This window comes from Pleurodeles waltl, chromosome 3_2 (genome assembly GCF_031143425.1).
Source record: "Pleurodeles waltl isolate 20211129_DDA chromosome 3_2, aPleWal1.hap1.20221129, whole genome shotgun sequence".
Classification (NCBI taxonomy): Eukaryota; Metazoa; Chordata; class Amphibia; order Caudata; family Salamandridae; genus Pleurodeles; species Pleurodeles waltl.
Genome location: NC_090441.1, coordinates 42191231 through 42216008, shown reverse-complemented (window position 1 = coordinate 42216008; position 24778 = coordinate 42191231). Strand labels below are relative to the sequence as shown.

General features: G+C 43.1%; 1 protein-coding gene across 1 annotated transcript in view; it reads left to right on the top strand.

Annotated features, from left to right (window-relative positions):
* Positions 1 to 2534: 2534 nt before the first annotated feature.
* Positions 2535 to 24778, top strand: part of LOC138286436 (zinc finger protein interacting with ribonucleoprotein K-like) — a 96611-nt gene continuing 74367 nt past the window's right edge. Inside the window, exons 1-4 of the mRNA XM_069226697.1 lie at positions 2535 to 2889; positions 5090 to 5216; positions 17155 to 17265; positions 20197 to 20307. Of these exons, the coding sequence (XP_069082798.1) occupies positions 2848 to 2889; positions 5090 to 5216; positions 17155 to 17265; positions 20197 to 20307 (391 nt within the window). The 5' untranslated portion in view covers positions 2535 to 2847. The remainder of the gene's footprint in view (positions 2890 to 5089; positions 5217 to 17154; positions 17266 to 20196; positions 20308 to 24778) is intronic.

Here is a 24778-nt window from a genome sequence, read left to right as displayed (position 1 = left end):
GGGTATTGTCAGATTGCCTTAACTGAGGGGACCAAGGAATGGTCAGCATTTTCTACCCCAGATGGGTACTACCAGTTTAAAGTGATGCCCTTTGGAATGAAAAATGCCCCTGCCACCTTTCACATGTTGGTCAACCAGGTGTTGGCTGGACTGGATGATTTCAGTGCAGCCTACCTGGACAAGATTGCTGTGTTCAGTTCTACTTGGGAGGAACACTTGCAGCACCTCTGCAAAGTGTTGGAGGCCCTGCAAAAGGCAGGCCTCATTATTAAAGCTAGTAAGTGTGCAATAGGGCAGGGCTCTGAGGTGTACTTGGGACACCAGGTGGGGAGTGGCCAAGTGGCACTCCTACATCCACAAATTGGCACCATTCTGGCTTGGGAGCCTCCCAGGACTCAGATGGAGGTCAGGGCCTTTTTGGGTCTCACTGGCTATTATAGGAGGTTTGTCAAGGGCTATGGCACCATTGTTGCTCCCTTGAATGAGTTGACTTCCAAGAAGGAACCAAAATAGGTGATCTGGACTGAGTCTTGCCAGACAGCTTTTGATGCCCTGAAGGCAGCCAGGTGCACAGCACCTGTAATGAGGGCACCTGATTTCTCCAAGGAGTTTGCTATGCAAACCGATGCTTCAGAGCATGGTATAGGAGCAGTGTTATCACAGCAAAATAAAGAGGGTCTAGATCAACATGTAGCCTTCATTAGCAAGAGGTTACTCCCCAGGGAACGTCGGTGGAGTGCAATTCAACCAATCAATTTTTGGAAAGTGCGGCTACTCACCCGTGAGGGTCTCAAAGTGCTGGGTGTGAAGCTTTTGCTGTGGTCTGGACGCTGAAGAAGCTAAGAACCTACTTGTTTGGGACTCACTTTTGGGTTCAGACAGACCACGGGCCCCTCAGATGGTTAGTGCAGATGAGTGGTGAGAATCCAAAACTGTTGAGGTGGTCCATTTTTCTACAGGGGATGGACTCTACGGTAGAACACCGCCCTGGTACAGAACACGCCAATGCTGATTGTCAGTCCAGATTCTTCCGCCTTAGTGATGAGCCCCCCCACTTTCAGCTAGGGGGGGACATGTGTTAGACTTGGCATCCTTGGCGTGGTCTCCTCTAACTTTTTGCCACTGCTTCCTAGGTAATTGATGTGTGCTGGACTCTGTTTTTGCTGTTTTTGATACTCTGGGCACTTCACGACTGCTAACTAGTGCTAAAGTGCAAATTATCCTGTGTAAAATGTATGTGTAATTGCCTATCCATGACTGGCATATTTGATTTACAAGTAAGTTCCTAGTCGAGTGTACTAGAGGTGCCTATGGCGTGTAAATCAAATTCTACTAGTGAGCCTGCAGCACTGGTTGTACCACCCACATATGTAGCCCTGTAAACATGGCTTAGTCCTGCCACTGCAGTGTTTTTGTGTGCAGTTTTAAACTGCTAATTCGACTTGGCAAGTGTACCCACTTGCCAGGCCAAAACCTTCCCTTTTTATACATGTAAAACCCCTAAGTTAGGCCCGAGGTAGCCCCATGGGCAGGGTGCAGTGTATGTTAAAGGTGGGACATGTACTGATGTGTGTTAAATGTCCTAACAGTGAAATGCTGCTAAATTCAGTTTTCACTGTTGCAAGGCCTATCTTTCTCAAAGGTTAATCTGGGGGCTGCCTTTAAATATCATTAAAGTGCAGATTCCCTTTCAGAGCAGATAGAAATATGGAGCTTGTGGTCTCTGAACTCACAATTTAAAAATAAATATTTTAGTGAAGTTGTTTTTTAGATTGTTAGTTTAAAAATGCCACTTTTAGACAGTTATTTGGACTTGCAAGTTCATTGATTGTTATTCCCACTCTTTTGGGTGTTGACTGTTAACTGTTCTGGTTTTATGCAAAGACAGAGGAGTTGGTGCTGTTTCTAGCATGTTACACAGGATATGTGGCCTATGGTTGATCACATGATATGTTGATGCATGGAAGTTGTAGTATTTTGTTAAATGTACTTCTAATTCGCTGCTGGAATAATTAAAGTGAAGAAAGAGAAGCATAATCCTTGCCTCTGTGTCCTTAATAGAATTGAAAAAGTCTTGATGTGAATGCTAGATTTTTTTTTATTGTTAATACCTGTTTAAATATTTAGATACAGACTTTTCTGTATATAACCTGTTACTAAAATATGTTTTAATAAAGCCCATAGCACGAGGTATAAGCAGTTGTTTGAATAATTTACGTTTAATGAAATGAGAAGTGTTTTTTTTTTAAAAAATGCGCTTAATACACTGTTCCAGTAAGAGGCTAGCATTCGCACTACTGATCAGTAAGTGCAGGGGAAGGAATGGAAAGGTTTCGGTTTTAAGATCACAAAAGATCTCACACTGAGCATGCGCAGTGAGGTCGGTCTTCCCAGAGCGCGCGCGCTGCGGCCTTACACTGAGCATGTGCCTGTAACGTCTCAAAACTCTCGCTCAGAAAAATATGTCATTGGTGTCACCTGGAGCATGTTTGAAAGAGACGTGTCTACTCTCTGCGCATGCTCGGAACATTTTCAGCCGCTTAAAAGAGGTAGATGTAGAAAAGATCAGTAGGCATCTGAGGTGTGAGAATATAGCACCTGCTAACGGTTCAACCGCACTGAAAGCAGGTCACCCTTGGCAATGTACGGAAGTGGTTGCTGGAATGCAAGAGAAGCTTCGTAGAACAGATATCACATCTACTATTGCCTGCGGTGTGCCATATTTAGTATTGTTTTTACTGAGTGCTCCGTTCCTGTCTGCTCTGTCACAGAAGCTGTGGGCCCCTGGTAGCCCTCCCCTTGACCCGGTTACATCTTCAGCATCAAATACCCATCTGTGAAACAACCATGAAAAACAGAAAATATCTGTCTCGGAATGCGCCAGAACAGGTGAGTAATGTCATGTGACATATCCGGTGTTTATGGGGAAGGAGAGTTTTTGCTGTTGGGTTTATTTATAACTGACTTCCTGTATCTTGTTTATCTTCTACCTCGTTGATCTACGAACGTGATTGCCCCTACTCCCCACTAAAAGTTCCCTGAAGTTACCGTTTAGGAACTAACGTCAGTTCACCAGAAGGAGGGTAGGAAACGCGACTTAGCGCTCCCTTTGACCCCCCAGAGACATGGCTGCCTTGGTCCATTATTTAACCCTCAGTGGCCTCCCGTTTACTGACTAAGCGCCATTGGAAGGGAAAGAGATGGGCATTGCTCAACAGTGTTCTAAGAAATTGTAAAATGTCTCTCTCTGCCGCTGTCATCATGGCCCAGATGCCAAGGTTTGCAAGGACAGTGAGAGGTGTTCAGATTGCTACCACAAAGATTCCTGATTGATGTTCACAGCACCACTAACCAAAGACACTATTACTGTGTGCAAAAGGCTGCTTCAATGTGGAAGTCAAAGTTTAACAGTACACAGTTCCCTCAAAAGCCTAAATGCATTAAATGGACAACACATTTTTACAAGTAACTCATGCCACCTTCCCTTAGATCCAAAGCATCCCTTACCGAAGCCCAGTCCGTTTACTTTGCTTAAATCACTTCCTTCAGCTCAGTCTACTAAACCTCTGTGTTTTTTCCTTTTTTTGTAGTCTACCAATTCCCTCATTTCCTTGCGGTAGATAAACCTCCTCATGTGGGTGACCTGGGCATGTTGCTCTCCACTGGACTGTTGGCCCTCAGTTAGTCTATATGTATACCAAAGCAAGGCCTTACTTCCATTTGTATTTTTTTCTCTTCCGTCCGTTTTGCTTTTAATTTTGTATTAGAGATTTGGTTACTTTTGATAGCTAACAATTTGTAAGCTACTAATATATACTTTCATTGTATTACAAATGTATATTTCGTGAACGTATCCCTAATTAACATGGTTGTTTTCACAGTAATCTTATACAAAATAGAGTATAACTTTTGTTTTAAATTCAGAACTTTAATAATTATTTTTAAAAAGTGTAATTTGTTTATTGTTGGATATCATGTATTTAATGCATTTGTGCAAAATAAAATAAAACATTTTTTATATCAAATAACAATTTCAAGGTAAAGTTCTTATATTCATTAAAAAAACACTTCAGCGTACCTGAGTTATGATACCGGCCTAATAGTCTGCCAGTGTCATAATTACTATTGTAATATGTAAAGCAACAGGGTGATGGATGGAAAGCCTAAATTAATCTCAGCCACTGGTGATTGCTCAGGCTGTATCCCAATCCGTTGTTTTTCGCCCACCATGCCGCCTCAGTTTGGACCCAGCGCTATACAAATCAGTCTTGACCCTGCTCCTCATGGGAACATTCCAGCACAAACTTCCAGGCCAGGTCCTTCCTAAACCGAAAGGCAAGCAACCCAATTTTGCCCTAGATAGTGCTCTTCAGCCAGGTATAGCTTAGTTCCGGTGGCACAGTGAGCCCGGGACCCACTCTGGGCTTACCCAGTGCACTTAGGGCATCAAGTGCAAAAATAACACAGTGATGGATGGAATGCTTGAATTAATCTCAGCCGCTGGCGATCTCTCGGGCTACATCCCAATCCATCGTTTTCACCTACCATGCCACCTCAGTTTGGACCAAGCCATATATATTCTAATCAGTCTTGACCCAGCTGGAATGGCGTGGTGAGTTTGGATCCACAAGCCGCTGCCTCAAAGTCTTCTATACCTCTTCCTTGTGCTCCTTAGAGCGTTTTCAGCTTGGGTAAAAGGAAATACTGAGTTTTTTACCAGGATTGCAACCCTGGTAAAATTTTTTTTTTAAAAAATCAGTACTTTCTTTGCATTTATTTTTCAATATGTAAACTCATTTTAAATAATCTTTGTATGCAGCTGTGGCTCCTAAAATAAATAAATGTACCATATGATGAAATGAAAATGTAGCGATATAAGGGCATTCATTTTCTCTTAACTTACTGTGGCACATTTACATTTCTAGCTTGCTCTACATTAACTGATGGTTAATGTAGAAAGGCAATTTAAGAGGAAGTTGCTTGAATTTAAACGCATGTAAAAACCTCTCTTTGTTGCACATTAATTTATCATTGTGCTTTTTACGTTTTCGTTTTCCGTGTTTCTTATTGTGTCCTATTAACATTCCAGATACCAGTTACATTTTGTGACGTTGCTGCTTGTTTCTCCGAAGAAGAATGGAAACTTTTACACGACTGGCAGAAAGAACTGTATAAGAACGTGATGAATGAAATTCAGCAAGCCTTGCTTTCTCTGGGTGAAGTTGTACTACCGTTTATTTTGCTAATGGTCTGTACAATACATTAGTGAGAAACGCCGTTAAACTCCACAGCTAGATGTAAAAGTTCTTGCATTTTATGGAAGGTCAATTTATTCAATGCTTAGATCTTCTTGTGTCTTATAGTATTACCTCTTTACTGGTGTTACCCATCACCATTGCTAGACCTCATGATATAGCTGTTCTCAGGTCTAGTATCAGTCCAGTGTAATAGCTGTTCTTCTGTCCCTTCAAGAAATCAACAGTGTTGCATCAAGGACGTGCTTAGAGAAGACAGTTCTTTTAACTGAAGATTTTTTCCTAATCTTCAACAAGACCAACTTCCCAATCAGTTGTGCACTATGCTTGAAATGCATGTTGTCACTGTGTCTTTCGTAGGAATTAACTTGCTAAGACCAATAAATGACTTATTGGTTAATGAATGTTTCCTATACTTCAGTGGTAGCTACCATTGTCTCATCTGCACTGTAGGTAAAGTCAGTTCTCAGAGTATAAAAGGCCTGTTTTGAAGTGGATTTTATAGCTAGTGTGTGGTTGGAAAATACCTTCAGAAATCCTCACTGAATTAAAATCTGTTTTCTGTTTATGAGGCATTCCAAGAAGGCTAAAACACATCCACTCACAGAGCAGTGGTGTGGTTGAAAAATGTGAATATGTCACATCATTTAGCCTTGGTACTTCAATCTGAGCTGTCCTTAAAATATGTATGTAATGTAAAACCTTGGCTCATGGATCCCCTGTCCAAGGCTGACTACCACATGCATCTTAAACGGACACTATACTACCGGTGTTTGCTTTGTTGTATTGACCTGCACATTTCGTATAGTGCTTTATAACACTGATGAGGCTGTGAAGCGCTTATGTTGCTCCTGCAGGCTATCTCCATCACTCCTCGGCCTGCTTGGTACTTCTGCTCAGAATAACTAACCATAAGGGTATAGTATTATTATTATAATATATCAGTATGGATGACATGTCATCCTAAATATCGTTTACATAAATAATAAAAGTAATAAAAGGAAATCTACACCCAATGGACTGATATTTTTGTATAAAAGTTTAGGACACAATATTTCTGTCAGATTATATTTTTGCTAGTGGTATTCTGATACAGAGCAGACATTAACAGCCAGTGTTATAGAGCTCAGCATCTTTAGGGTGCATCCAGCAAAGCTCAGCATTCATGCAAGGGCTTTTTCTAAATTAAATGCAAACTTCATAGCAACACATACATGCACCTTGCAGACTTAAACCTGGTTGGAGGCTTAAATCAGTACACTAATACAGAGCCCAAAAATAACTGTTCAACCCTTTTAAAAATCAGGGTCTTTGAAGTGGCTGTATGATGCGGTAAATTCTGATAGTCTACTGCCCATTTAAGTAGATTTGAAGTACCATATGAGATACTCTTTCATAATCGAAAAACATCCCAGTGCATTTTTAGCTTCAAGTAATCATGCATTATGATCAAAAGTCCAGTTCTTGTTTTTCCTGTTATTTGTTATCTCAAGATTGTGAAAAAACTTAATTTACACATATCTTATTTTCACTTGTACTTAGGCAGACATCCTATTCGTTATTCGGCTACCTATTGGCTCAGAATGTCACTGAAAACATGATGAATCATTTAAAAATCTTTAAAAAAGTGTTTAAACAAAATGAGAAACACTCCTGCCCTGATGGCAATGTTGTTAGTATACTAAAAAAGTCCTAGGTTATGTGGGCTAGACCTCGTGGGTATGTGGGCTAGATTCTTGTGATGCATGCAGCAAACTTTAGTCTACTTAATCAAACAAAAGAGGTTTTTTTGTACTGCAGAAATGCTGAGCTCACATATTTGAAGGTGCAATCATATGTGAGAATTAAGAAAAAGGCGACTCTGTAAACTAGTTGCCTAGGATCCCACAATTTGAGACCCGTTTACGGGTCAAGTACATTACAGTTAGGTCGAGTAGATTATTTAAGTTACTCAACCTGCAGGTCTAGTGACATTTTAATGATTTTTCTAGCCCTCTATATGACTGCACACTCATGCTAGAGTGAACACTTCTGCCGAACCTCCAGGCTAGGGAAATCTCTCTCCACTGCCGGAGACCGTGCAGCTTGTGGTTCAGGTTCATGAGCGCAGACCTGCTAAGCTATGTCATAATACAGTATGGTTAATGGCAGACTCTCATTATTTGCCTGTTTTGTTTGAGTACACAAAGAACCCTCTTCCTACAAGATGTCACTTAAAAGAGCTGCAGACCTCAGTCCTTGCTTAATATGAATTGACTCTTTGATAGTTGACATGGGTCAAGATGTCTCAACCTTCTTAAGAGATAAGAAAGATAAGATTCTTCTTGAGATTAAAACAGCAAAAAAACTGCAAAAAAATAGCAGAGACTGTCAACAAATCTGTGGTGCTCATATGTGGAGCAAATATGCAGCACATCAATTTTTTTTTGTGTATATCGCTTTCTGTGTATATCTATGTACAACACTCTTCTCTCTGTTACTGAAGGTCTCATGTATAGGTGCCATGCTTTAGATACTGCAAAGACTCGCTGATTTGTAAAATGAAACATTTGCAACAATTGTAGTTTTAGGGTACTCTCTGAATGGGGTTTGTTGTGCCCCTGTGTTTACAAATTCACCATATTTTGCACAGTGAAATTATCACCTTCCACCCACTGGTGATAGCAGTCTTTGCAAAAACCTTAGCAAGTACTGTTTGAGCTTTCCATGGAATTGGAGCAAGTACTTAAGTGGGCCCACTTGCTATCTTGCAACAGTTTTTAAAACACTTTTTTTAACTTTATTAATGTTATAACCATTGCATCTGTTCATAGGACAAAAAGAGAGCCAATGTGGCAGAGTAGGTGCAAATTAAGAGAGAAAGCGATTACAGAAATACATTGGAAAGGCCCCAAATAACCCGCTCCCCTTTCCTCCAGACATGTACAATAGCGACGGCCAATCTACATTGACATATTGAACATTGCATTTGTTATAACAGCTGGAATCCCCATATGCATTATCCAACATGTAACAGTCCATATTTATAGAGACAATAGCTCACTATTTATCAAAAACATTACCCATTCATCTCGCCCACAGGAATCCGTCATTCCCCCTGACCAGATCTTTGTCCTCTGCACTCCTCCAAGGCTACGGTTACTCCCTGTCCCCTGCTGGTCTCGAACTGTCAACAGCAGTATTGCCCTCTCTGTGTAGGTAGACCCTACATGGCTCCCCATATGTCATGTGGTTTTCAACAACTGGTCTGGAGCTCTCTATTGACATCAGACTGTGTGCTGCAATATACCATATCACTATGCCAATCCTTAATCTGTGGCACCGGACCTTTGGCCCATTGGATAGTGATCCTGCGCCTCGCTAACAATAGGCCAATAGCTATCTTCCTATTTGCTCTTGACACTATTTTATCATATCCTAATAAAGCGAGCAGCAGATCCCTACTCAGGGTGCCATTTGTAATGACCTCCAAGGCAAGAAATGCCTATTCCCAGTAGCCCTGTATTCTCGAACAGTACCAGGCTATATGCGCAAATCCTGCATCGTCCTCCTGACATCACCAGCACGTAGCATTTTCCCAAAGGCCATTTCTGGCAAGCCGGGACGGGGTTTAATACAACCTACTGATATATTTAAAGTGGATCAATTGGTGCCTGCCACTAAGGGAAATTTACTGCATAAGCGAACAACAATATTGCCACTGAGTGTCCGTTATAGTAATTTGTAGTTCCCTTTGCCATTCCAGCCTAGATGCAGATAACGCGGGGTTTGGATCCACTTGTAAGTACGTATAGAGTCGAGCTACTAGGCTGGCAGACGAGGTATCCTATAACAAATATGTTAAATTTGGCAACTCATGAGATTCTGTGAGGTCGTCACCCAGCAATTTGCACATAGCCTTCCGGGCTCTAAACGTCACCAAAGCAGTGGGCGCTTCCACGTGCTCTGCGATCTGGGTCCACTCCTTCATTGTCCCAAGCAAGTCGAAGGCCTGCCTCGCACCTCATTTCTGTCCCAGCGGAAACCACAAACACCAGGCCACTGGAGTGTGTGATGTATATAGTAGTGCATCCCCTTGCCTATCTATTATATGAAACCATGAACAAATTGTGCTATTTAAGGAATCTAAAACCCCATACCGCCTAGTCGGCCTGCAAAACAGGGCCTGAGACAGCAGGAGGGACGGCCCGCCAACATGCGCTCAAGATGTTGGTGGGGAAGGTCCTGGGTGCCATGCAGCCAATAATACACAAAACTACTCTGCACTGTGAGGTAGTAGGCCTCCAAGTCTGGCGCACCCAATCCCCTCATATCGTAGGCGACAATATATTTCTGGAGGGGACAGTGACAGCCTTGGGGACTTTCAATCAACCCTATACAGATCGCTCGTTGTTTACGAACTACAGGCTCCGATAAATATACACAATCATATATATTGGAAGTGAAATAGGGAGAAAGGAAGGCATGTTTTCACAGTCTGAAAGTATCTTTTATTGTTATTTACATTCACAAAGTAATTAGCTCAAATGTGAAAATAACATGTTGATTAACCTTGCATCTTCATGCACCAAGCAAATCAAGGTAGGAGGGTAAAAAAGGAAGAACATACCCTTTGCGCCCCACACCAATCATGCCCTTCGCCTCATGTCTATTGGAACCGCACTGGAGATATCAAAAGCGATTAGGTACAATAGTTGTAAACTATGCTCGGAAACCATAGTTCTAATAACACTTCTACTCCTGTGTGTGATCTTGGGCAGCTCAGCTCCACATCAGTCATAACTGGGAGCATTTCAACTGAAGAAGCTCTTGGAGTTACAGGCTATATGAACATGGATTCTCTAATCTCTGTATAAACTGCAGTCACTAGTCTCTTTAGAGACGGCTGTTTGTGATGCACCAAGTCACAGCGTGTAAAGAAAAGACATTCACTGATTATAAAGAAAAGACACCAGAAAAGGACATGATAGGGTTATTACAGTCGAGTTCTGACATTACAATGCCTCCTGCCAGAGCTAGCAGCCAAGGTAAAAGGCAGATCAGGTCACAGAGCATAATTAATGCAGCTGTTTAAAGCAAAATATTGAATGTTGCTTTTCTTTCTTCTGCTCCAATTTAATAGCTTGGAATGACAGAAGCTATGTACTAAGGTTTTAAGTGGTTTGTGGGAAAGTTGGTGGTGTCACCATGTATTATATGGGGTAAAATACCCCCTGTGTACATAAGGATATTGCAAGTCACCTTAAAGTTCATACCTTATAAACAAGCATTGGCAAAGCCAATAGGTCTCGCCTATGCAAGTTCTATTGCCTTTGCCAATGTGTTTTAGCCATACTGTACACTAGTGAGACTACTATTAAGCATGGCTCAGAGTTAATGGCATAAAGGAGAATGATGTGTCATCGACTGGTGTGGCGTAGTATCATGGAGTAAGTAGAGTGTCCTAGAATGGAGCAGTAAACTAACTTTAAAGAAACAGGGGTCTCTTGAAAAAAATGCAACACCACTCCCAAAAACAATGAAATTAAAGTAGTATGCAAATGGAATGTTTTAAGCATTTATTCAATCAAAATATAAAAGATCAAATGTAGTGGGAAAACATCAACAGGGGGAAATCGAGAAAGACTGGTATTCGGGCATTACACAAGTTATCTGGATGACCCAATGTCGCCAATTACAAGAAAAATGTAAAACGTAACCTATATAGTACAGTGGTTTGGAGGAGGCTGGCCTGGTTTGTAGTGGGTACCTATGGTACTTACACCTTATACCACGTCCAGTTATCCCTTATTAGTGAAATGTAGGCAGTGTCTAGACGCCAGGCTCTCTAGGGCTGGCTGTAACCAAGGCTTATCTAGGAGACATGCAAAGCTCATGCAGTACCACTGTAGTGACACAGTACTCACGCACATGAAAGAAAATACTCGGTGTTACAAAAATAAAGGTACTTTATTTTAGTGACACAAATGCCAAAAATACCATAGAGACTATACTCCCTTAGGAGGTAAGTAATACACCAATTATATACACTAGTATGCAGCAATAGCAATAAAAACAGTTAGAAAACAGTGCAATTAGTGAAAATCACAATGGTTAGCAATGGGCCTAGTGGAAACACAAACCATGTACTAAGAAAGTGGAATGCGAATGTCGGTTTTCCACCTAGGCAAGTGTGGTGTGTAGAGGGGTGCTGGGAGTATTAGAAAACACCAAAGGTAAGTAATAAAACCCACCTCAGAGCCCAGAAAAACAGGAGTAAATCACAGTAACTTTCCTAGAATACACAAGAACACAAGAAAGAAGATAATGCAAGAACCAGAAGATACTTCAAGACACAAAGGGTGGATTCCTGGACCTAAAGACCTGTGGAAGAATGGGACTAAGTCCAAGAACCACAGAAGAGTCCAGGGAGGACAGGAGCCCCTGCTAACCCGAATCAAGGTGCAAAAGAAAAACCACTGGTGAAGAATAACAGTCAGTACTGCACCCAAGAAGATGGATGCGGGTTCGTGGTTGGTGCAGATGATATCTCACACCGGATGGATGATTGCAGTCTGGTTTGCATCGCTGGATTCCACCAACAAGCCTTGGCACAGGCAAAGCTCATGGTTAGCGGAAAATGGCACTGCCCAGGACCAGGAGGGACCTGGTGGACTCTACCCAGGAGGAGGAGTCAGAGGGGGCTCTCAGCAACTGAGAGAGCCCACAGAATACCAGCCAGCGCACACAGAAGTTCCCCAGCGGGGGGACAAAGGAGTTGCAAAAGGAGGCCCACGCAGCACAAAAACAAAGGATCCCTCGCCGCCAGAGAACCACTCAAGAAGCTGTGCATCTCAGGAAGGAGTGCTGGGGGCCGGAGCTACATTGTGCACAAAGAATTTCATAGAAGGATGCCACACGCCTTGGCAACTGAAAAACACGTGGTGCATGGGGTACTGTCTTGCGTGAGAAGGCAAGCTCTTACCTCTACCAAAGTTGGACAGTAGGACGTCAGGACCATCGGGACCACTTCAGTCTACCACCTGTGATGCAGGATCCATGCAACTCGTCAGGAGAGGGGACCCATGCAGATGGTCATCGTTGCAGCGACGTGCCTGCTGAAGCAGGGGAGTGACACCTTCATTCCAAAGGAGATTCGTTCATTCTTCTGGTGCAGACTGAAGACAGGCTGTCCTCTGAGGATGCACGACCGGGAAACAGTTGCATTTGCTGGCAAGAGCTGAAGATACAATGTTGCAGAAGTAGTCTTTGCTTCGTTGTTGCAGTTTGTGGAGTTCCTGGAGGGTCCAGATGCAGTTTCTTCTGTGAGACGGTGAAGTAAAGGGTTCAGAGGATTCCTGCTGGAGTCTTGCAATCTGATTCTGAAGAACCTCCCAAATGAGAGACCCTAAATAGCCCTGAAAGGGGGATTGGTCAGCTAAACAGGTAAGCGCCTATCAGGGGACGGCTCTGACACCACCTGCTGGCACTGGCCACTCAGATGCTCCCATAGTTCACTGCCAACTTGGAATCCAAGATGGCAAAACCCAGGGACCCTCTGGAGGAGCTCTGAGCACCACACCTGGGGTGGTGATGGACAGGGGAGTGGTCACTCCCCTTTCCTTTGTCCAGTTTCATGCCAGAGCAGGGGCTGGGGGTACCTGAACCGGTGTAGACTGGATTATGTAAGGAGGGCACCAAATGTGCCCTTCAAAGCATTTCCAGTGGCCTGGGGAAGGAAGCTACCCCTTCCAAACCTATTTCCAAAGGGAGAGGGTATAACACCCCTCTCCCAAAGGAAATCCTTTGTTCAGCCTTCCTGGACTTAAGCTTCTCAAGCAACAGGAGGGCAGAAACCTGTCTGAGAGGTGGCAGCAGCTGGGGCTGCCTGGAAAACCTCAGAAGGCTGGAATGGCAATACTGGGGGTCCTCTAAGGAGCCCCCAGAATGCATGAAATCATACAACCAATGCTTGCAAAAGCCTTGGGGTATGATTCCAACATGTTTGATACCAAACATACCTATTTTCGGCGTTAACATTATGTAGCTGGGAATAGGGAGTGACCTATTTCTAGTACACGTGTAAAATGGCATCCCCGCACTCCTGAAGTCTGGGAAAATGTTCCTGGAGGTCGTGGGGGCACCTCTGCTAGTGCAGGGGTGCCCTCATACACAGGTACTCTGCACCCTGCCCTCAGTCCTGCAGAAGCTTTTGCATGGGCTCCCTATGGGTGGCAAAAGAAATGCTGCAGCCCATAGGGATCTCCTGGAACCCCAATGCTCTGGGTACCTAAGCACCATATACTAAGGACTTATAAGGGGGCACCAGTATGCCAATCTTGGGTGAAATACTGGGTTACCAGTATGCAACAACCATAATTTAAGGGAGAGAGCATAACTACTAAGGTCCTGATTAGCAGGATCCCAGTAGACACACTCAAACACACTGGCAAACAGGCCAAATGTGGGGGTAACCAAGCTAGAAAGAGGCTACTTTCCTACAAGGTTAGCATCCACAATAATGATTTACAAGCTTTTATACACCCACTTTTACATGAATGACTCAAATAGTGAATCAAGAAGTCATTAGCTCATAGTACCTATGCTTATGCCAACTTATGTACAATATCACAAACTCAAGTCATGGTACTTTGGCTGACGATATTTTGATCCCCCAGACAAGTATCAGGATCATCCTAAGCCTTTGTTAAGCTTGAGTTAAAAGGGTTACAGAGTGCTTGTAACCAAAACGGCGAAGATAAATCTGACTCACGTCTCATATGAGTGACAAGGCAATCAATAGAGATCTGAATCTCTAATCAAGTGCCAATGCCATAAAGTAGTAGTAGAGTGGAGTAGTGTCACAGTGTAATAGTGTCAGAGAGTGGAGTGGCAGAGTGTCGTAGAGTGCAAAGGCATAAATAAGAGTGAACTGGAGTAGAGTGAAGTAAAGTAACGTGAACTAGCATAGAGAAAGTTGGGTGTTGTTGAGCATAGTACATTGTTGTATAGTGGAGTGGCATAGAGGGTTGTGCAGTGGCGTTGAGTAGAGTATCGTAGATTGAAGTGGCATAGATTGGTGTGGAGTGGCATAGAGTGGAGTAAAGTGGAATGGAGTGGTGTGTAGGGAGTTGTGTAGGGAGTTACAGAGTGGAGAAAGTGTTAGAGTTTAATGGAATAGAGTGCCAGAGTCTAGTATCATGGAGTATAATGTCAGAGTGAAGTCTGAGTGGAGTTGGGTGGTCTAGAGAGAAGTGGCATAGAGTACAGTGGTACAAAGTAGATAGGTATACTGTAGAGTGTGGTGGTATAGAGTGCGTTAGTTTTGAGTAAAGTGGTGTAGAGTGCATTGACGAAGACTGCACTGGTTTAGCATACAGTGCAGTAGCGTAGAGTGGTGAAGAGTAGAGGGGAGCAGAGTGGAGTGGCACGGCATAGATTGCAGTGGTTCAGAGTGATGTATCATAAAGTGATGCAGTGCATGGTAGAGTGGAGTGGTGCAAGGTAGAGTAGACTGGTGTAGAGTGCAGTGGTGGAGTGCAGTGATGCAGAGTAGAGTGGCATAGAGTGTAGTGGCATATAGTACATTGGTGTAGAGTGCAGTAGAGTGGCATATAGTTGAGCGGTGCAGAGTAGAGTCCCGTGGTGCAGAGTAAAGAGGAGTATAGTTCAGTGGCAGAGTGCAGTGTTGCAGAGTAGAGTGTCATAAAGGGTAGTGGTGTAGAGTAGAGTGGCATAGAATGCATTGGTGTAGAGTGCAGTGATGTAGAGTGATGTAGAGAAGAGTGGCTTAGAGTACAGTGGTGCAGAGTAGAATAGAGCTGCATAGAGTGCCGTGGCATAGAGTAGATTGCTGCAGAGTACAGTATAGTGGTAAAGAGTAGATTGTTGCAGAGTTGAGCATAGTGATGTAGAGTGCAGTAGCATAGAGCGGTGCAGAGCAGATTGGAGTGGTGCAGGGTAGATTAGACTGGCATAGCATAGAGTGGAGTTGCGTAGATTGCAGTGGCATAGAGGAGATGATTTCAAAGTAGAGTGAAGTGCCTACAGTGGAGTGGTGTAGAGTAGATTAGACTGCTGTGGTGCAGAAATGAGTGCAGTGGGACAGAGTACAGTGGAATTGAATGCAGTGGTGCAGAGTAGAGTGGCGTGGAGTTCAGTGGCAGAGTGCAATGTTGCAGATAAGAGTATCGCAGAGTACAGTGGTGTATTGTAGAGTGGCATAGAGTGCAGTCGCCTAGAGTGCTGTGGCGCAGAGTACAGTGGCATTGAAAGCAGCGGAATAGAGTGCTGTGGTGAAGAGTAGATTGGCATAGAGTGCAGTGGCATAGAGTGCATTGGTTTTGAGTAAAGTGGTGAAGGGTGCACTGGCAGAGTGCAGGGGTGTAGTGTACAATGGTTAGAGTAGAATAGCATAGATTGCAGTGGCATAGTGTAGAGTGCTGCAGAGTAGAGTGGTGTAGAGTGGAGTGGTACAGCATAGATTGCAGTGGCGTAGAGTAGCACAGAGTGGAGAAAAGTAGTGTAGGGTGCAGTGGCATAGGGTAGATTGTTTCAGAGTACAGTGAAGAAAAGATAGAGAAAAGATAATATACTTAAATATGCTGAAGTATGTAACGATAACAACAACATAAATAATAACACTAGGCATAACGGCCCAAAATGAAATATGGCTTCTCCCTGTTAGCCACGCTATAATCAAGCCCTTCATTACCTAGATAACAAAACATTAAACATAAATCTTAGAAAAATATACCCTTCTAATAGCTAAATTGTTGTGTGAAAAGGTAAAATCTGGGCCCAATCTCAACTTTACTGTTTCACCAACTGGTGTGATCTTAGGCAAATACAAATATTGTGTTTCACAGAGTCTCCTTTCTAGCCTACGGGCACCAGGCTGAGTGGGACTCTGTTTCCTCTTTAGATCTTCCTCATTGTGTTGCAGCTCCTCTTGAAGGTGTCCTGCAGTGCTCCTCTTCAAGGCAGCAGGTGATGCAGACAGTAATCATCCAAAACTCTTTTCTCCTCCTCGTGCCCTTTGTTCTTATGAGCACCCTTAATGCCCACAGCTGTAAACAGGACAAACAAAAGGGCAGAGGGCGCAGGGGGCCTCCTGACTCACCTTCATTCTGTTACCATCAGATTGGACGATGGTCGGTATAGGGCTATCATAAGTAGCGCTCTTGTGCACTAATGGCCCTCTGAATAATAGATGTAAAGGGGGAAATTATTTTGTCCCCGACCCTCCAAAATCTGGGGGGGATACATCCCCCACACTTCCTACGCCCATGATCGTAGGGCAGCGTAAGAGTGTCCCAGCGCCCCTTAGGCTGCCCCCCCAAGCCAGTCTGATCATCATTGCCCGCAGCATTGCCCAGAATGTTTGCGGCAAAAGCAGCGGTATATTTATAAACAAAAACAGTTGGCGGAGGAGCGCAATCATTGTCATAAGTGCCACCCGACTAGCTATTGAGAGCGGTAATTTAATCCAACACTCCACTGTTCCAGCAAATTTTCGCTCTGCCACCCCATAATTTTCTCGAAGCACAGTGTCAAGGTCGGTATGTACCTTAATCCCCGAATAACGAATGAGCTCAGTAGTCCACTGCAGAGGGTATTCCGCGGCCACCCGAGTTATTGCTGGAGTAAGTTGCATGATAGTAGATTTATCCCAATTGATATGTAGCCCTGAGTGGCTCCCAAACAGTGTCACCTCCCGAAGCATTGGTGCCAAATTGCGACCTGGTTCACAAATATAAAGCAATATATGATATGCGTAGGAAGAAATTATTACATTTTGCAGCAGTTTAACCAATTTAGGCACATGTCCAAGTGACCCCTTACTTTCCTTCTTTCACGTTTTCCATAGTTTTCTCACTCTTGTTATTTTTATCCTAATTCCTTCTTTATTTAATAACAGGTCCTGTAATTGCCACATCTGTCTTTTCTCTAAGACCTAAAGGAACAGAAGATCACCATCTGATGGACCACGGGGATGTTCTGATAGGTTGCAGTATGAACATTTCTGAGGGTGAGTGTGAAAAGCAGACATGATTTGTATGGATCCAAGAGAAACATTTGAGTCATTTTATACCAAGTCACAGACATGCTTACTCTCCCCAGCAGAAGACAAATGTATGATCTGCACACATAATCCATGTGCATTATGACCCACCTGAATTACCATTGATCAGAAGGAAATAGAGTTTTTCCTCGGAGCTGCGTGCACTCCCAAAGTCACAGACTTTCAAATTCTTGCAGATACTGCAAGTAAACTCAGCAAGGCACATGTACAGTAAAGAGTAACTCTCAGGTTTTCTATGGTAATTAATATCTATGCATAGGAGAACAAGTGATGGGAAATCTTTCCCAGTTACCATTCTCCAGTCATTGATCACAGTAGTCAAGGGGAGTATAAATGGGAATGTCTCCATGACCTTAGGTGTGGCTAGTCCTGTAAAGTCACTCCAAGTGTCCACTTCATTGTCTTCTCCATTTTCTCCTATCTGCATCTATAACACTAGTGTGTTACATATGCCTTTTATAGAAATATTTCATTTACTAACGCTTCTACATTTTTATGGGTCTTATGTGGCCGTCCATATTTTGAGAACCATTTGAAATTTTGTTCTATTCTGCCTGTTAAGTGCATACCTTAAGGCAACGCTATGCATACATTGCACAATGCATTAGATGCTACTAGTCCTTTAAATGTCTATTCTCATCATACCAGTCCTTCAGCTCCCCAGCCCCCAGTATTCGGGGCTCCTCATTTTAGCTGAAAGTCGGTGGAAAAAACTGGAAAGAATGTGGAGACAATCATATGATCATGTGGCCAAATCTCACTACAAAAGAGAACGTAAGAGCTATAAAGATCTTGTTCAGAATGGACGCTGTAGCTATTAACAAAATCACATTTTGTGTGTTAAAAAACATTCGAAAGAACTGTTTGCAGTCTAAAGCTCTCTGGCCACATGTGAGGTAAGCACCTCAACCCACCCTGTATCACACACTGAAAAAGTCTGCTATGGCTGAGTTTTTTTAACAGCAGAATTGCTCACCTTATAACGTCTTTCGCTCCAGCCTCTTAGACATGCTTTTCTTCACATTATATCACTAAAACTCTATCATGCACCTGGTAAGATTTTGGATCTGTTTCACACAACTCTATTTTCAGGTAAGTTGCAATATATTAGTTCAGGCTCCCCTTTAAATCCCAGCCCGGCCAACATTTTCAAGACCATTCCCTCAGCAGTAGTGCCAGCGATTCCATCCATATGTAGTCAGTCACTAGTAAGGTGCCTGGTATCAGAATGTTGCAAAGCCGCTTTAGTGATCAAGCTTTTGAAGAAATGTACTTGGATCTGGAGATCCTCTCAAATTATCAGCCTATTTCTCTTCTTCCTTTCATCACCAAAATTCTTGACAGTTGTGTTATTTCCCAACTATCGCATTACGTTGGAAATAATTCTTTCCTTTACAGTTTTTGATCCTGTCCAGACCACGGAGACTGTGTTAATTCCTGCAGCTAATGGCATTTAAATGATATAGATGCTGGAGGTTCATCAGACTTGGTACTCCTTGACTTATTAGCTGCTTCTGACATGGTCTCTCATAAACATTTTACTGGACAGACTCATCTGCTGGCCATTATGGTTGTATTTTTTTTGTGGCCTGTTTTACTGCCTGTAACCTCCAGATAACGATCACAGGCAGTTCAGTTCTCATCTTTTCGGTCAGTTTTTAAACATTCACCCAGAGTAACACGGGGCGCAGCCTAAAGCACTACACTTTTTAACCTATATGTTGCTCCCCTTGCTGACCTTATTGCCTTCTGTGGCTTTCAATTTTGTGCTATGCAAATGAGGTGCAGATTATTTGGAGATTTGATGGAGACCTTAATTCACTCAGGAGCAATTTAAAAGCTGCCTTGTTGCGTTTAGCAATTTGCTGAACATAAACTCCTAAGAGTGAACTCGGATAAAACCGAAGTACTGGGGTTTGGCACCTCTTTGGTTTGATCTCCAGTATGGTGGCTTGAGTTTCCAGTCTCCTGTCCCTCTCCAGTTGCTAACACTTGTAATCTGGGTGTCATTGTTGACAATAAGATTTCTTTTGAGGCCAGTTCACTTACCATCATCTGTTTTTTTTCTGATGAGAGTCCTAAGGAAAGTCTTACCTCTTATTCCACGTACCTCGAGGCAGCTTCTTATCCAGGCCTTGATCATAAGCAGGCTTGATCTTTTCTGTTACACAAACTTCATCTTGTACAAAATGTGTCATCTAGCCTTGTAATGGAGATCCTTAAACATACTACAGTTTCCTCACATCTTGATTGGCTTCATATTCAGAAGTGATGCTTTTAAGGGCACTATGCTTCTGCCGCAAGGCCATTTTAACCCCTTTTCTTCTTCTAACTAAATGACCCAGCTGTTCATTAGTTACAAACCATCCTGAAAGCTTTGTTCTTTAGCTGCCACTTTGGTCTCCATCCCCAGGTTCTGTAGTACACGCTTAGGAGGACATTCTTTTCCAGTGCCGACTGACCTTGCTCGGAACAGCTTGTCCTTTACAATCCACATAGAGTCCCATTTCTTAAATGTTTTCTTGTAAACTTTTAAAAACTCACCAGTTTAAAACAACAATTCGAGCTTTTCTACTGTGTCACTTCTGTTCTGCTGCATGCACTGTCTCACAGTTTATAGTGCTTGGACACCCTTGGATACCAGCTCGTTTAGCAAAACTAAATACAAATAAAATTAATCATGTTTGAGATGGTCCTGCTGCAATAAAAATACTATTGGTAATGTTATCTACATTGTAATTTGGAGAAACTGAAAATACACGATTTCTGGCAATGTTTTTGGGTGCCATAAACACAGATTTTAAGAAGTCGAGAAAACACAGAAATTCACATAAACTAAATTCTAAACTTCATAATTATTTGTTTATTTATTAATAGGTACTTCTGATGAGTCTGATGTGTTGCTCAGCAAAACACGACAAATAAAACAAGTCCAGATGGACCCTGAAGACACAGGTCAAAGTGAAAGCTGTGATGGTACAATTGCAGGTGAGGAAGAACGTGTGGGGTACTTGAGCTAAAGTGATTACATTAGGATTCATATATTGTACTTAAAGATATTAAAAAGGTAGAACCCTCTGCTCTTAAGAACCTTCATACTGCTCAGAAAAGGAATAGTTATCATCAACCTGAGAGGTTAACCTGTTCTGCTATAAGAATAAAGCAACGTTCCTGAACAATTGGATTTGAAATTTGCAACAAACCAGAACCACCACTTTGCTCTTAGGGCATTATTCTCCACTGGCCGACTCTTTCAGAATATTCATGCTTCACCTCATCCAAGACTACCTCCATTTTCAAAGATCTTTGTTGTCTGTACCACACTTCTGAACGTATTCATTTTTTTAAGACTCAATATTTCTCAATTTTCCATCCCTCTGGTATATTACCACTGATTATAAAATATACCATTAACTGTGCTAGTTTCATTGTAATAACAGTTCAAGGGAAAACGGGAGTTTCTTGTGGAATCAATATTAGAAGCTGTGCAGTGAATCTGCACCTTTGAGATTTTTCACATATGCGTTTGACTCTGCAAAATAAGGCAGACTCTATCAAAGAAAAAATCCAAGGAATGAGGAGAAAACATAGACACTGGTTAGTATAAACTGATTTCTGAGGTTATTTCACATTCCGGGGCAAAACATTTAATGATATTGTAATGCTTCACACAATAATTAAGCAGCCCGTGATAGTGAGAATTCTGGGTGCAGTAATGAGGGAGAAACTCGCATTTTATGTCGAAACCTCCCTTATCTCTCAAGATAAACATCGCACTCTGGTATATATCTATTGCCCCAATTAAGGGAAGATGTGATTCTTGTCTGTTTCAGATGACACCTTGGTGTCCCCTCTGTTCTAGATTATGAGCCCTCATTGCACTTGACTGCTGTTTATCAAAGTTTGGCTCACATCTATATGCTTTGAAGATGTCTTGGTTTGAACTGGACAACTTGGTATTAAAGTAACTTGTCTGCTAATAGGGTCTAGACAATGCCAACTTTGCAGTTTTCAGCGGTTTGCCTAACAGCTCTTGGTATCATGTGGTGCATCTACAATAATAAATAGCAACTGCACATGGGAGGTTGTTATTTGGTAGGGGCAGAACACAGTAGTCAGGGCACAAGTGTAGTGAAGTTCTGTCTGCTCTCTTCCAAGGTAGTTCATTTATACTGGAATAGGCACTGCCCCACCTGTGAGGAATGTTTGGTTGGGTATAGGTTTCCGGCATGGTTGTGACCGACTGTCAGTTTTGCACAAAACCAGGTGTAACCGAAATGTTCTTACTGTGGATACTCTGTCACTTCCAGCTTGTTATCTGGAGTACCGTGAAGTGCAGCGTTCTTGTTGAAAGTGTAGCACTATCCCACTGCCTGTATAGCAGCCATTCTGAGAATATTGAAGGCTATGTGGCTCAGAAGCAGTGGAATAGCTAAGGGTTGGGTTACTGTGTCCCCAGTCAGTGAAGTTGCGGACATTTTGCTCAAGTTCAGGTTAGGTTCTCTGAGAGTTTGACAGGCAGTTGTAGGGGTGTCTAGTGCTCAGTTGGGGTGTCTTGAAGGTAAGTGACACTTTCTGAAGTTCGGTGACTGCCTGGAGGTGAGATCGAAGACTCTCAGGGTGCAGCAAGGTACGTTTGAGGGGCTGAAGGAAATACCTGAACACCGACTCAGTGTTTTTAGGGCAGATTGGAACAGTGTGAAGAGCAGTTGCGGCGATTGAAGGCAGTATACGCGGCGTGTTGGAGGTACCAGAGAGCAGGTTTAAGGTCAGCGAGCGCTAATCAGGACTGGATGAGGACCAGCTGTGGGGGCATAGGAAGGTCAGCTGTTTAGTGTCTCTGGAAGCAGGCACATGGACTCTGAGGGCATGCCGATGGTGTCTGAGTGCCCACCAAGTGGTTTTTAGAGCAGATCTGCTGGGTAAGCCTGGCAGCAAGCTTCAGACCCCGAATAATTTCTGATGGGATCTAATTATCTAATCGTCTGAATGTTTGAAGGTGGGCTGAGGACCGGCTGAGGTAGTTAAATAAAGAGGAATGTCTGAACGCTAGCTGAGCTTTACAGTCACTGGGGGCATGCATGGGGCATCCTGAGAGTATGAACCAGGGAAATTTGGGTAAGATAATCTCCTTTCTAGCAATCCCACCAATATTTCAGGGACGGTTTGCATCACCAGTCACTCCTGTGGTACGGCTTACCACAATCACCTTTTTGTTTTAACATTTATGCCTGCTTCACTCCCTAAATAATTCAAGCCTACGGCATACATACTACCGTCCTTTCAGAGAAGTTTAGTTCTGTCAATCAGTACATTCTCTGTCTTGTCATGTTTTGAAATTTTTACAGGTTCTTAGTTCAAACCTGCTCTATGCAAGTGGCTGCCGTTATTACCATGCTCGGTCTTGAGGGAGTGTGTTTAGTAAAATCTACAGATTCTTGATGGATGCAGTGAGTCGGCAAATGGCAGAATTATTGACACAATGGCCCAGTAAAGAGTTGCACGATACTTGGGGGTGGAAATTATGCACATATGGACACCAGTACCATACAGTAACACCACACCAGTACTATGCAATTACGAGTTAGACCCCCAGACTGGAGAATAAGTGTACAGATCCAGATTTACCAAGTGGCGTTCTAGAGTGCAGTTTAACACTCACATTTACTACTGACTCCGAGCAGGTGGGATCCGTGCTTCCCATGCCACTGGATTCAAGCTAGCCTGGCTGATGAGGGGTGAAACCCCGAAACCGGTCCCAGGATGCTTGTTTCCGGTCCAGTGAGGACCTGGCTTGGCAGTTCGGGCTGACTGTTCCCATGAGGAACAGGATCAAGACTGATTTGCATATGGCTGGGTCCAAACTGGGGTGGCATGGTGAGCAAAAGAACGATGGATTAAACCCAGATCTGTGACTGGGGGTGAGTGTTTGACAATGTTCAGCATTCCGTCCATCATTTGTTGTTTTTGCTTTGTCGCCCTAAGTGGGAAGGGTATGCCCAGACGTGGGTCCCGTGCTTCCCATGCCACTGGATTCAAGCTAGCCTGGCTGATGAGGGGTGAAACCCCGAAACCGGTCCCAGGATGCTTGTTTCCGGTCCAGTGAGGACCTGGCTTGGCAGTTCGGGCTGACTGTTCCCATGAGGAACAGGATCAAGACTGATTTGCATATGGCTGGGTCCAAACTGGGGTGGCATGGTGAGCAAAAGAACGATGGATTAAACCCAGATCTGTGACTGGGGGTGAGTGTTTGACAATGTTCAGCATTCCGTCCATCATTTGTTGTTTTTGCTTTGTCGCCCTAAGTGGGAAGGGTATGCCCAGACGTGGGTCCCGTGCTTCCCATGCCACTGGATTCAAGCTAGCCTGGCTGATGAGGGGTGAAACCCCGAAACCGGTCCCAGGATGCTTGTTTCCGGTCCAGTGAGGACCTGGCTTGGCAGTTCGGGCTGACTGTTCCCATGAGGAACAGGATCAAGACTGATTTGCATATGGCTGGGTCCAAACTGGGGTGGCATGGTGAGCAAAAGAACGATGGATTAAACCCAGATCTGTGACTGGGGGTGAGTGTTTGACAATGTTCAGCATTCCGTCCATCATTTGTTGTTTTCACAAAGAACCCAGCCCAGGCAGATTTTTGTGAGGAAGGTAGCGGAGGGAAGGGGAGGATGTAATGCTCATTCGTGTCTTGGAAGGGGTCCGGCAGGCACGGACATTGCAACCTATTCTTATGGAGATTTTAGCCAATTGCTTGCACCTTAAAATCTTTTTCGGTGTTCTTACATCGAGAAAATCCAGGTGCGAGAACACCTGCCCACCTATAATTGAGAGCAGCAGATTTCCACCCTTGAATACCACTCCACTCAACTCGTAATAGGGGCCCATGATGTTGTTTTGTAACAGTCTGATCACTAATTGTCATTCCACAAGCGCTATTCCTTATAATGGCATATTTATTTATTGTATATAAAGGATCAGCAGATTTTTCATTGCAGTTTAGCCCTAAATCAGGCGTTGTCTGAATAAGAGGAATTTTAGGTGAGAAAACAAAAATGAGGAAGAAAAGCAAATATGAAAATCCTATTTTTTTCTGGCTGCTAAAGGGTTATTTTGCAATTCAAAGCATTTAATCACATAATATGCCACTTAAATTGCCTTTCTTTGCTGCACAAGTGAGAAACTCTGCCACATGATTTATTAATACACAATTTCAATGTATTTATGAAAGCATAAGCTCTGTCTTTATTTCTTCTGTTGTCCTGCATTTTGTTCTTTACTCATGTAAACTAATTCTGGGTGAATGTTTCAGATCCAAGGTCATTTGTCACAACAGCTGCGCCTTACATCCAATATATATGGGATAAAGTGCCTCCTGTCATACATTATAAGAGTATTGCAAGTCACCTAGGAGTTCCTTTGTAAGGTCATGGAATTCCAAGGTGACTTGCAATATTCTTTT